Source organism: Glandiceps talaboti, chromosome 8 (assembly GCF_964340395.1).
Source record: "Glandiceps talaboti chromosome 8, keGlaTala1.1, whole genome shotgun sequence".
Taxonomy (NCBI): Eukaryota; Metazoa; Hemichordata; class Enteropneusta; family Spengelidae; genus Glandiceps; species Glandiceps talaboti.
The window spans coordinates 26,759,275-26,771,405 of record NC_135556.1 but is presented as its reverse complement, the minus strand read 5'-3'; the positions used below and the strand labels follow the sequence as shown (position 1 = coordinate 26,771,405).

General features: G+C 35.3%; 2 protein-coding genes across 4 annotated transcripts; one reads left to right on the top strand and one right to left on the bottom strand.

Moving 5' to 3' along the window:
• Positions 1-545: 545 nt before the first annotated feature.
• Positions 546-6,666, bottom strand: LOC144438614 (iduronate 2-sulfatase-like). The gene is made up of 7 exons (XM_078127712.1): positions 6,539-6,666; positions 5,265-5,407; positions 4,427-4,604; positions 4,052-4,140; positions 3,116-3,511; positions 2,042-2,168; positions 546-1,872 (listed from the first exon to the last, which is right to left on the bottom strand). Exons 1-7 carry the CDS (start codon positions 6,660-6,662, stop codon positions 1,103-1,105), a joined length of 1,827 nt encoding a protein of 608 aa, XP_077983838.1. The 5' UTR covers positions 6,663-6,666; the 3' UTR covers positions 546-1,102.
• Positions 6,667-6,842: 176 nt separating this feature from the next.
• On the top strand, positions 6,843-10,861 carry LOC144438723 (thioredoxin domain-containing protein 9-like). 3 transcript variants are annotated; one of them, XM_078127874.1, is made up of 4 exons: positions 6,884-6,949; positions 7,106-7,166; positions 8,270-8,758; positions 9,441-10,861. In XM_078127874.1, the coding sequence occupies exons 3-4, from the start codon at positions 8,295-8,297 to the stop codon at positions 9,634-9,636; spliced, it is 660 nt and encodes a 219-aa protein (XP_077984000.1). In that variant the 5' UTR covers positions 6,884-6,949; positions 7,106-7,166; positions 8,270-8,294; the 3' UTR covers positions 9,637-10,861. The 3 variants fall into 3 exon arrangements, with proteins under 3 accessions (XP_077983999.1, XP_077984000.1, XP_077984001.1); XM_078127873.1 differs by lacking the exon at positions 7,106-7,166 and having other exon boundaries at positions 6,843-6,949; XM_078127875.1 differs by lacking the exons at positions 6,884-6,949; positions 7,106-7,166 and adding an exon at positions 7,339-7,437.
• Positions 10,862-12,131: the final 1,270 nt, after the last annotated feature.

Genomic DNA, 12,131 nt, shown 5'->3' with positions numbered 1-12,131 from the left:
TTGGTGGTGCACTCACTCAACATTCATCCTCTCTCTTTCTATAACTCAAGTACAACATGGCCCTCCACCAACGTTGGTGGTGCACTCATTCATTCATTCACTCACTCACTCACTCACTCACCCACTCACTCAACATTTATCCTCTCTCTCTCTTTCTATACCTCAAGTACAACATGGACCCTCCACCAACGTTGGTGGTGCACTCACTTAACATTCATCCTCTCTCTCTATAACTCAAGTACAACATGGCCCTCCACCAACGTTGGTGGTGCACTCATTCATTCACTCACTCACTCACTCACTCACTCACCCACTCACTCAACATTTATCCTCTCTCTCTCTTTCTATACCTCAAGTACAACATGGACCCTCCACCAACGTTGGTGGTGCACTCACTTAACATTCATCCTCTCTCTCTATAACTCAAGTACAACATGGACCCTCCATCAACGTTGGTGGCGGGTCAATAGGTACAACATATAATTTAAAATTTATTATTTAAATATTTTAATTGTAACATACAAAATATTTTATTTTAGGAGTCACATACATTGAAGATTATACACAAATCACTGTCATTCTCAATCAACCAATCAAATCTGTCAGTCTCAATCAACCAATCACTCTGTCAGTCTCAATAAACCAATCAAATCTGTCCATGTCAAAGGTTACATACATGTCTATTGGACTATAATACCATATTGTAACCATATCAATAGTAAATGTACTTTAAAAGCCTGTGTAAAAATGTCTGGTTGTTTGTACTTTTCAGCAACTGTACTTTGTTTAAAGGTTTGTAAGAAAATAACATGTATACTTAGTGAGTTTACAGACTAGAATCTGGGTTAATATGAGCACAAATAGATCATAGAAGAAAATACAACAATATGAAATGCCATAAAAGATATGGTAACCATGAGCCAAGTTTCACTCGTTCATAGCAAAATGCAAGACTGTAGAACCGAGGACTGACTACTGTACAATAGTACACATATGTATTAACCTATGGGTAAGTTATTGATAGGAACTGGAGTAGACCCTCTAGCATAACCCTGATTTGTAGCATATGCAATGAGTGGACACTATTCTACTTGTGATCCCTTCAATCTACTCTGTATGATTTAGGTAGAGCACTTCTCCAACCAAGTCTTAATTTCTGAGACAACTCCTGGCATAAATCCTGATATTGCATCTCTCCAGCTACATTGTTATCTTCATTCACATCAGAACTATAAATATATAATTCTCTGCCATGTACTTCAGACCAGTCAACTTTAAAATGAGTGGGGTCAAAGCCTAGCCATTCAGTGTACCTGTAGTCTACAGTTCTCATAGTGTACCCCATTATTCTGATATCCCTCAAGTCAGGTAAGTCAGAATTGGGTTGTGGTTCATCTGATGGTCTGGGGTACTGACTAAAACTTGCATTCTTCCATAGAAATTGGCGTCCATACTTTCCAGTCACTACATTTTCTATGACCGGTACAAAACTGGTTCCCTCTGTGCAGAAATCAACTTTGAATGGATTTTCAGGACACGTTTTTGGAATCTCTAGTCCTGCTAATTCTGATAATGTTGGGAAGATATCAACTAACTCAACAAAGTGTTCACTGGCATATCCCGATTTCTGTGGTTCTACATAGTCTCTCTTTGGGTCATATTTCTTAGGTTTCAAATCTTTGTCATTCTGGTGACTATCTGGTAACTTTGGACCATGTTTCAAAGGATCAATAAAGGGAAACTTTTCTCCTGATGGTTTTGGTTTGAGTCCTTTATCAGTCAGTCCTGGTACATAGACTATCATAGGCACTCTGGTAGTTGTCTCAAAGTTTTGATATTTCTCAAATTCTTGATGCTCACCAAGTGACCACCCTACAGGTGAAAAAGAAGGATTTTATACACTGATAATCAATCAAGTAATTGCGCATTTTTTAGTGAATACATTTTTTTGGTTCTTTGATGAAAAAAAAGTGTCCCTGATGCAGGTAGTAGAGCTTTAACTGAATTATTGTTTATGGACTTGATTTTGACTTTGTCTTACCATGGTCACCAAAGACTACAACCACTGTATCATTAGCAAAGCCCAGCTGGTCCAAGTGTGATAACACTTTACCAAGTTCACTGTCAACATATGTAGTTGATGCATAGTAGCTCTGTCGTATCTTCAGCTGAACAAAACAAATACATATAAAGTTTAGTTTTGTTATGAAAGTTTTCACTTATCTACATTTCAACAATCTCCAAAGATCTATTCACTAGTATCTGCTTTGTTCCTTGGTTCATAATTTTTTAGATTTTAGATTTCCTAAGTTATAGATTAAGAAAATTGTGATAATAATGACCTCTTTGAACATAAACTAAAACATGATAACACCCCCACCCCCACCCCCGGCGCTCATGTATGAAGTTTTGTTAAGATTACCATCAAATGTGACGGAAGTATTTCCATAGTAGAGTGTTTTCTCAAAACATAAAACATCATTTATACATGACCACTTACTGTCACTCAATGTGAAACTGCTTTACACATTGGTATCCAATAGATTTATATTGTTAAACAGAAATAACAAAATCTGGTATTTTTTATTTCTTTTCTCAAATCTTTTCCTTATAAATATCGCCCCCTAGTGGCAGGGTGACAATTTTGTGACATGATAGAGAGGTACCAATACTTTCCTCATAGCATGCATAGCTGTCCATGTATGTTGTAATTTATGGTATCATTCAAATATAATGAAGTCAATTATGACTGATTCATCTCAAGAGGGCACTGTCTAACACAAGGTCCATGAAAGTTTGAAATAGCATGAATGCTTTCTACAGAATATTTCTGCTAGACTAATTTAGTTAACACAACCAATGGTGCTCTTTTATGAAAACTGGCTTTTTTCCCCAAATCAATACAAATGAACACAATCAAAAAACTGCCATAAAAAGAAAAGTTTGTTGTTACCATGGTGTTATCTTGTGTTAATTTATTCAGTCCAAAACTAGAGTGTAAATATATGGCATAAATTGACTGGCTGACACTGTATATTTCAAAACTGACTCCAACTGTCATGTGTGATTGACCCCTTCCCCTGGCATAAATTATGTGACTATGTATTAGTGTTACCTGGAATTCATCTGGTACATGTGCCCATGGGTAGCTCAGATTTAAAGCTTTCACATCATCCCTCTTCCGTATCATCATCATGGTTTCCCAGGCAACGTGTGGCATCTTGGGTGGAACAGTAGGATTTGGAGCCAGCTTGATACTGGATAACGGATAAAGATCCTGGAATTCTTGTGGATACTTGAATGAGATGTGTGGTTTGTGATATCCTAATGCCAGAAAGAAAGGCTGTTTTTCTTTGGTTGACTGAGTCTTTTGTTGTTGGGATATATTTGTTAATAATTCAATGGCGTACTCTGTACTTTGGATATCTGGTAGAGTTCCTTCTGGCTGTACTTTTACATCCAGTGGACAATTAAGATTTCTGTAATGGTTGCCACCTGGACCAGGACATGACTGTTGATTTAACAAAAATTGCAAATAATGATATAACATAATAATAATAATAATAATAATAATCTGTAAAATAAGCCTTGTCAGAGCGCCCTGAAGTATCAGCCTACCCCTTTCATAGAAAGAGAAGGCAATGAGGTGGAATGACTTGAGGTCAGTGAGGGTGGAATGACTTATATCTTAGTTTATATACTGCAAGACATAACACTTGGAATTGGTATTACGCAAAAGACAGGTATTTTTTGAATGTAAGGGGAAACAGTACAGGATTTCACATGTTTCTTGTTTATTTGTACATTGAGTAAAATTTGGCTATGAGCTTACTTTTGCATTGTTATTTGAATGTATTTTTGAATACTCTACAAGAATGACATAGTTTTCTGTTTATTTCTGTTAACCCCTTTTTTTTAAATTCTTAGCTATAAATTGCCTTTTCTCTGATTTAATTTTCTTTCTTATTGTTATTGTTGGGTTTCACTTTTATAGTAAGAATATCAAAATATCTTGTGAACTCAGAGAAATAAAAGAAAACATTCAACTGACTGGTGTCCAGTGATATTTCTGTGATGATGGATGGTAAGCAGGTTGTGACCAGCTGTATGGATAGTCATCTGAGTTATTGGAGGCAATGCCTGTAAATAGAATGAAACGGAATGTAAAGTGATGGAAAATAAACAGATAAGTAGGCAGGCAACAAACAGATAGATGGAGTATTGACAGACAGACAGACAGACAGACAGACACACACACATACACAGACACACACATATACACAGACACACACATATACACACACAGACAGACAGACAGACACACACACACACACACACACACACACACACACACACACACACACACACACACACACACACAAATGTTTATAATAACATGCCGCAATACAAAAGAATACCTGTTTACCTGGGTGCATGACTTTTCCCATTGAAACTGTAAAGTATCCATTTTCTTTGAAATGTTGTGGAATTGTGGTAAAGTTGCCAGCAAACTCTCTCCAATATGAACCAAAATCATACAACCTAGTGGTATCTGGACGTCTACCAGTTAAGAAAGAGGTTCTACTTGGTCCACATACTGCTTGCTGAAATCAAAATGATTTTGGACATTTTCAAACACCTCTGAACCCATTTTGTATTGTTTGCTTTCACTGTTTATTCACTCACAAGTAAAAATATGAATATTTTTTTTTAAAGTCCTTGGCCAAGATTTAAACCACACTGTGACTTGGGTTTACTGAGTTGTAGAAATTGGTATCTAATAGGATGCAATTGTTATGTGACAGCTGATCAATCTATGCTCTTATAACGCTTGTAAACTCTCCAAGGAATCTAGAAAGTACAACAGATTGTCTCATTAAATTGGTCTCTATAGTAACAGGTTACAAGTGTTGAAGAACTTTGGACGTATGGTGGGGAAGCACACCATACAATTTTCTTCATTATAATCATCGAACAGACCAGTAAAATTTGCTGTTGTGAAGTACATTTGAACGTGAAATAGCTTGTATCTAAAAAGATGCAGTATGCTCCGCCTCTTTTCCAACTGACATTTTTGGAATGGCATAAAATCTTGGACACATTGTAACTTATTAATTACTAGTATTACATGTACTTGTCTGGGGTGGTTGTCTTTTTTATGAAAAAATAAACAATATAAATGCCTTTATAATTTCAGTACCAACACATTTTCAATACTCATGGGCAAGTTGTTCTTCTTGTTACCTGGTATAATTAATACTTACCTGTGCATAAGCCCTATCAAATCGGACTGAGTATTTTGCTAACTGATCAAGATTGGGTGTAATGTATGGATATTCCCCACCATAACACCCTACAGTTGGTCTCAAATCATCATACACTACAAACAGAACATTGGGTTTACTACCTGCAAAACAGAAATTATAAACTCAGTAGTTACAGAGCAAAGTTCTGATTTACTAGCACTGGTATATCTTACCGGCTATCACTTTACTGTTGGCCGATTTTGTCCGAGTTGTCTCAACCAACATTGTTAAAATCAGTACATAGATTACTCACAAGGCTATCACCTAGCAACCACATGTGTCTGAACATATGGATAAGATTATGATAAGTATGATTTTTTTCTATGTTTCATCAAATACACTGAATATTTTAGCATGTCTACTACTAGTTGAATCTGAGAGACTTTGACGTGGACTCACTCAGTTTTAATAGTATACAAGTTTAGCAGTCACAGATTCATCCAGAGACAAGATAAGAATAGCAAAGTTGGAATAAAGATGTGTTGGAATGAATGACAACATATTTCCAGAGCTAATAATAATGTAGCCTAGAGACTTAGCTTACAGACTGTTAGTCTGACTTGAAATATTGGCCCAGAGACTTAGCTATCTGACTTTTTTTGTTTTGTTTTGTTTTTTGCTTGGCAATTTATTTGAACATGTAATAATTGCCAAGGAATTACAAACAGTTACAAAGCTCAAATGAAAAAGAAATTAGTAAAGGAAACTAAAATAAGTTAAAATAAGCAGAAAACTTTAGATAGAACATGTGGCATTCTATACAATGTAAATTTCTAATTTCTATGGTGCCACTGCCAAGTGTAAAAAGTGAAATATAAAACACTTTTAATTCTTCTTTCTTTCTGTACAGTATATGCAATATTTGTATTGTTGGTTTTACTCTCTTCCTCATGTTTTATAGTTATAAACATTTACAATCATCTGTAATTCTATGTTGTTTTCGTAGTTTTTTTCTCTTTCGACACTCAGTATCTAAATATACTGAGGGGGAGTGGTAAACAGTCTGTACCACAGGCACTCGAATCAGTCTGTATGATTTTTTTTAATGCATGGTAAATGAGTCTTATTTGCCATACATAAAAAAAATACAGATTGATTCGAGTGCCTGTGGTCTGTACAGTAAAATATACTGAGGGGGAGTGGTAAACAGTCTGTACAGTAAAAGTATATGTTTTTTATCGAGTCTTATTTGTTCCTCCTTGCCCTCACAGTCAATGCTGTTTATGTCTTACCTTCAGTTTTGCTGGACAAACTCAGTATATGACCGATCAGAAGCATAAGTACGACAGAAGCCATTGCTAAAAAGCAAACTTTCAGATATCGACAACAAAATCTTCGTAAAAGTTTCAGAGGCATGTAAATAACATACCAGTCACATGACAAATGAAACATGACATGACATGTGATCCCGACCCCGTAACCTTTCAACTTTATATTGCACCCTGGGATATTTTCTTCTTTACATAAGCCGTACGTTGATTGGCCTATAATCATATTTGAATAATCTTAGCCAATCAATAGTCGTGTTTCATGTGTACGCAATTTGACAACCTGAGCTGAGAATTTTCAATCCGGACAGTGAAGAAAAATTTCGAAGCTGAGCAGTTTGTGGAGATCGATAGCGAAAATATCGAACTACAGAGGTAAGACGGGTATATTTTAAACATTATACACGGTACAGATGTGATGATTAACACATAATGTACAAAAACGTATTTTATGTAGCTTTAATACAGCAAACATTGTCCCCAAACAACGAGTTGATTTGTTGGGTATCTGTTTCTACATGTATGATCTAGGTGCATACGTATACTTGTACGACCGATGTGGAACACATGTTTGAAGATCGGCACATTGCAGGTTTGTAAACTTTGCAATTTAGAGTTTATGATATCTGACCAAAGTTAATTCTTAGCTGTAATGTACAAGAAGCCCTGAAGTTTAACTGAGAATAAATACAAATGGATACCATGACAACAACCAAAATAAGAGTGCCGGTGGTTGACACCTTGAGTCATTGATTATAGTGACATCATCACATCACAGCATACGTTCCAGTGGGAGAATACTCATATTGCCAAAGACTTGGGAGAAAAATGATTTACAGTGATGCATGCCAATTTCGTCAAAAGTACGTCCTAAGTTGAAACAATTGCATTGATTTGATAATGAAATGCCAAATTAATATTCTCTTCTTATATTCTTGTTTAATACATGTTCAAAGTAAACTAAATATATTGTATAATAAGTTAATAAAGTATCCTCTAGTATACTCAAGAACATTCTTTATTTATGTTGAATTTCGGAATCTTAGCTATCAAAGTTCATTTGTCTGACAAGTTATTCACATTGCAATGAGTAAATTACAGTTTTCATACTTTATTATATTATCAAGGTAAATTTTCCATACCAAGATTTTTAAAATGATAATATCTAACACCTTCAGTTGTTGTCCTCTGGATTGTTGGTGATGACACATATATGACAAAAATTGACAATAGTCTTGTCATGACTAACTAAATGACTGGTATTATAACTTAAAGTTATGTCTTGGTATGGAAATAGCTGTTTGGGGTCATCAGATACAATGAAATTATAATTGCATTCACTTTCAATGATTAATATGTTTGATAAGAGCTACATCCAACCAAGAAACATCAACACAAAAACTGAGATAGTAACCAGTGTCCCACTAGTGGAAATGATAAACCTTACTGGGTATGAAGTACAACCAGATCTGTACGATAAACAGTACTATAAGTGTGAAAATTCAAATAACCCACACAATGTTAGAACCAGTACAGTGTTGTGTTGTGTTGTGTTTTAGGATGCTATTGTTTCCCCAAATATGAAAGGAATAAGAATGAAAACCATAAAGGTTTAGGATGTAGTGTTTAAGTTTCTTTGAAAACAATATCCTTAGCAAAAGTTGTATAATTTGTTTTTTTTTCTTCTTTGCATAGTTGACACTAAAGGAAATAATCCAATATGGCTGGTAACATGGAGCAAGCCCTGGAAAATCAGATATTGCAGGCGACCAACATTATAGAAAGTCAGGTAGATGCAGAAATCAATCGCTTGGATGAAATGGATGAGGATGAAATGGAAATATTAAGACAAAGGCGACTTGCAGCAATGAAAAAGGCACATGAACAGAAACAAAAATGGCTGCAAAATGGACATGGACAGTACATGGAACTACCAGGGGAAAAAGAATTCTTTGAAGAATGTAAAAAGAGTAAACATGTTGTTTGTCACTTCTACAGAGAGAGTACTTTCAGATGTAAAATTATTGACAAACATCTTGGTATCCTGGCACCTAAACATATTGAGACTAGATTTCTGAAAATCAATGCTGAGAAGTGTCCATTTCTGGCTGAAAGACTTCGTATTAAAGTTATTCCTACTATTGCTTTGATTAAAGATGGCAAAACATCAGATTACATTGTTGGGTAAGTATTAACAGCTGGTTTCTACCAATGATGTAGTGATATAGACTACTCTATGATTCTGTAAGATTTTCTCTCTATTACCCTTTTTTAGAGTAAGCATGGTATATTACATCAAAAAGAGACACACAAGTCATGCTCTTGAAAATGATGACACAAAGTGAAGTTACTGAGAAGATAAGATTCATCTTCATAATCTTTGATGAGAAATTGAACTTCTCGATGGCAAGATTTTAATTCTCTGTGTGCTTATAGACACAGCAGTGATGTATGCTTGGCAAGAGTTGAGGAAGTCAAGTGGGTTGTTGTGCTAGGGCTGTGCTAGGTCTGTGCTAGGAGTAATATACTGTCCTTTTACAATGCTTTGAGCACAGTGTGATAAATTACTTTATTGGAGCATGTATTATTATAATTTATATCAAACCTAGACTGTAAGATACATTGTGACATTTCGCCCTCACCGGCCTCCTCTCGCCAATGTGTGAGGGCACCCCGTCACGGCATACCTTACAGACTATATCAAACCCAGTCCCAATCTTGAAAGTAGATGTAATATATTTAACTACAAAGTAAATGAATCAAATTGCTAAATAAACTACTCTTTCTCTTTCTGTTTACAGCTATTCTCTTTACTAACCAACCCATAATATGTAAAATTGACTTAATTTAATATTGTGTTTTGTAGATTTGATGATATGGGTGGAAATGATGACTTCCCAACTGAAATGTTGGAGTGGAGACTGGGATGTGCCAGTGTCATTGACTACGCTGGTAACTTACAAGATCCACCACTACAAGGTGCTCAGTCAAAATCAATTTTGAAAAACCCCAAGAAAACAATCAGAGGAAGAGTAGACGATGACTCAGATGAAGACTGGTAATCAAAGACCTTTCAACTTTGGCCTATGACCCTGTAATATTAACCAATAGGAACACTGAAAACTTTGGGGTAGGGGTGGGGAGGGTGATATCAGCAACATCAAATATAAAGAAACAGTTGGGTAACTTCTGCAACTTGTATATTGCAATTGAATCATTGACTTTATCTACAGTGTTGGTCACTGCCAGAGAGAGCTGAAGTCAGATAAAATACTTAATGTAGAGTGATATTCAAATAAAGATTGTCTGAAAAGGTATTATGAAATCTGTGTACCTCTACATACAAATACTTACCATTTGTAAATCTATGGGAAGAATGTGTTCCATGCATAGTTTGACAAGAATTTACTGTATCATGCATAGTTTGTTGCAATGGAAATGTGATAAAAGGTGTTAATTAATGTCATGTTTAAAGCCTAGAAAATATGATTCATTAAAATGACAGATTCCCTTGTGTCGTAATATTCATGTGAAGTCATTTTGAAGCAGACACAAAATATGGGTTGAGGGACGGTTGCACTTGGTTGCATCAATATTAAGTTTTATAAACAGTTATTGCACTTTATTGTGTGCTGTTACACATTATTTATTTGTTGACAAAAATAGACTCTTTTTTATAAGTTTGATCAAACTGTTTTCCTTACTATCAATCCAACTCTTCCCTCTGTAATCACTCTATAACCTCCAAGCAAAAAGTGAACTACTCCTAGTAAGTATGTGTGTGTGTGTGTGTGTGTGTGACAGAAAGACAGAGAAGTAGTAGTGTATTGATATACAAACCTTCTATTTCTTGTTTTTGATAGAAAATGAGAAATATTGATACACTTGTACAAATACCCCAAGGGCCTCCGATAAGCATTACCTCATACAATGTTATAGAAAAAAGATGGCATCTAGCCATAGTATGTGTGTTAGATATAGTCTAGATAGCAATAGATAGTACTGTATGTTAGTTGTTTTACATATCATATTACCTGATGATCAGTTTAGTCAGATCAAACAGACCACTTCCTGTCAAAGTAATTTTATACAGCAGCAATATTAATACACATGATTTAAGTGTGAGGTGGCCAATTTCAATTTTTATGCCACTATTATTTTGGATTTTTTTTTGTTTAAATTTATCAAACATGTGTGCCTTCTTTGTAATCTTATACATATGAAATTGGGGTGAAAATTGTTTTTATTTGCTGTATTTTTTGATTTGGTTTAATCGGCGAGATTGAAAATGCAATTTTATTTCATATTTTTTCTATGTTGTAATGTTAAAAAATGATGTTATTAAACAATGTTATGCTGTAACCAGTAGATACAGACTGGCAGACTTGTCATTTCTATGGCTGTGTGTTTCTCTGTGGATGTATGATCATAGCGTTTCTCTGTGAATGTATGATCATAGTGTTTCTCTGTGATGTATGATCATAGCATTTCTCTGTGGATGTATGATCATAGTGTTTCTCTATGGATGTGTGATCATAGTGTTTCTCTATGGATGTGTGATCATAATGTGATGTGTGATCAGTGTTGTACGGTGGTTTTGACCGTAATATTGTTCTGTGGCTTTGTGTCCATAGTGGCTTTGTGACCATAGTGATTATCTGTGGCTTTGTGACCAGTGTTCTATGGATTTGTGTCCATAGTGGCTTTGTGACCATAGTGTTGTTCTATGGCTTTGTGACCATAGTGATTATCTGTGGTTGTGATCATAGCATAGTGTTGTTCTGTCTAGCCATGTTATCACAATGTTATTCTGTAGCTGTGATACGTGCAATCAGTGTGATACTCCGGCTGTGTGATCAGTTTTGTTCACGTCTATGGCTGTGATCAATGTTACTCTATGGATATCAGCGTTATGCTATCTTTGTGTGATCAGTGTTTCTATGACTGTATGACCAGTGTTATTCTATGGCTGTGTGATCAGTGTGTTACTGTCATGTGCCCAGTCATGTGGCATTATATTTCTTTTTATTTGCTGCACAGGACTACACATTATGAACAGGATTTCATTCAATATCTGAATACTTGACATCTCCATGAAGGTCTGCGATACATTATTCATACATGAAATAAGACATTATATTCAACATCTCTATTCTAAAGATAGACATCTTAGTTTTCCAAACGGTCACAGAGAAAGACCGATGTAGTTTGACACCAATTTCATAAGGAAGTGGATATTACGTTTGAGATCTTATGATCACAGTGGATACATTTTGTATTGTGAACTAAACCTAATCCCAGACTGGCTCTAGGCTAAATGAGTGAAATCACACCACGCGTTACCATGGGAATCCAGACTTAATTGTCAATAAACACCCCAATTTTCCTATTCCCTCATGTCATATCTTCTGATTTCATGAAAACAATGCAGTTTCAGAACAAAATGTTAAATATTTCAAGTTATGTGTGTACTACTGTACTATATATGCCTGTAATACTTTTCCTAGCATACAGTACAAAACGTTAAGGTTGTTAAAAGAATCGTTGCCATGGCGAT

Coding starts and splice junctions, on each gene's coding strand:
- LOC144438723 (XM_078127873.1), top strand. CDS start 8,295: ATGGCTGGTAACATGGAGCAAGCCCTGGAAAATCAGATATTGCAGGCG. Junction 8,759..9,440: donor ACATCAGATTACATTGTTGG/GTAAGTATTAAC, acceptor TGTGTTTTGTAG/ATTTGATGATATGGGTGGAA.
- LOC144438614 (XM_078127712.1), bottom strand. CDS start 6,662: ATGCCTCTGAAACTTTTACGAAGATTTTGTTGTCGATATCTGAAAGTT. Junction 4,605..5,264: donor TTGATAGGGCTTATGCACAG/GTAAGTATTAAT, acceptor TTTTGATTTCAG/CAAGCAGTATGTGGACCAAG. Junction 1,873..2,041: donor TGTAGTCTTTGGTGACCATG/GTAAGACAAAGT, acceptor TTTCACCTGTAG/GGTGGTCACTTGGTGAGCAT.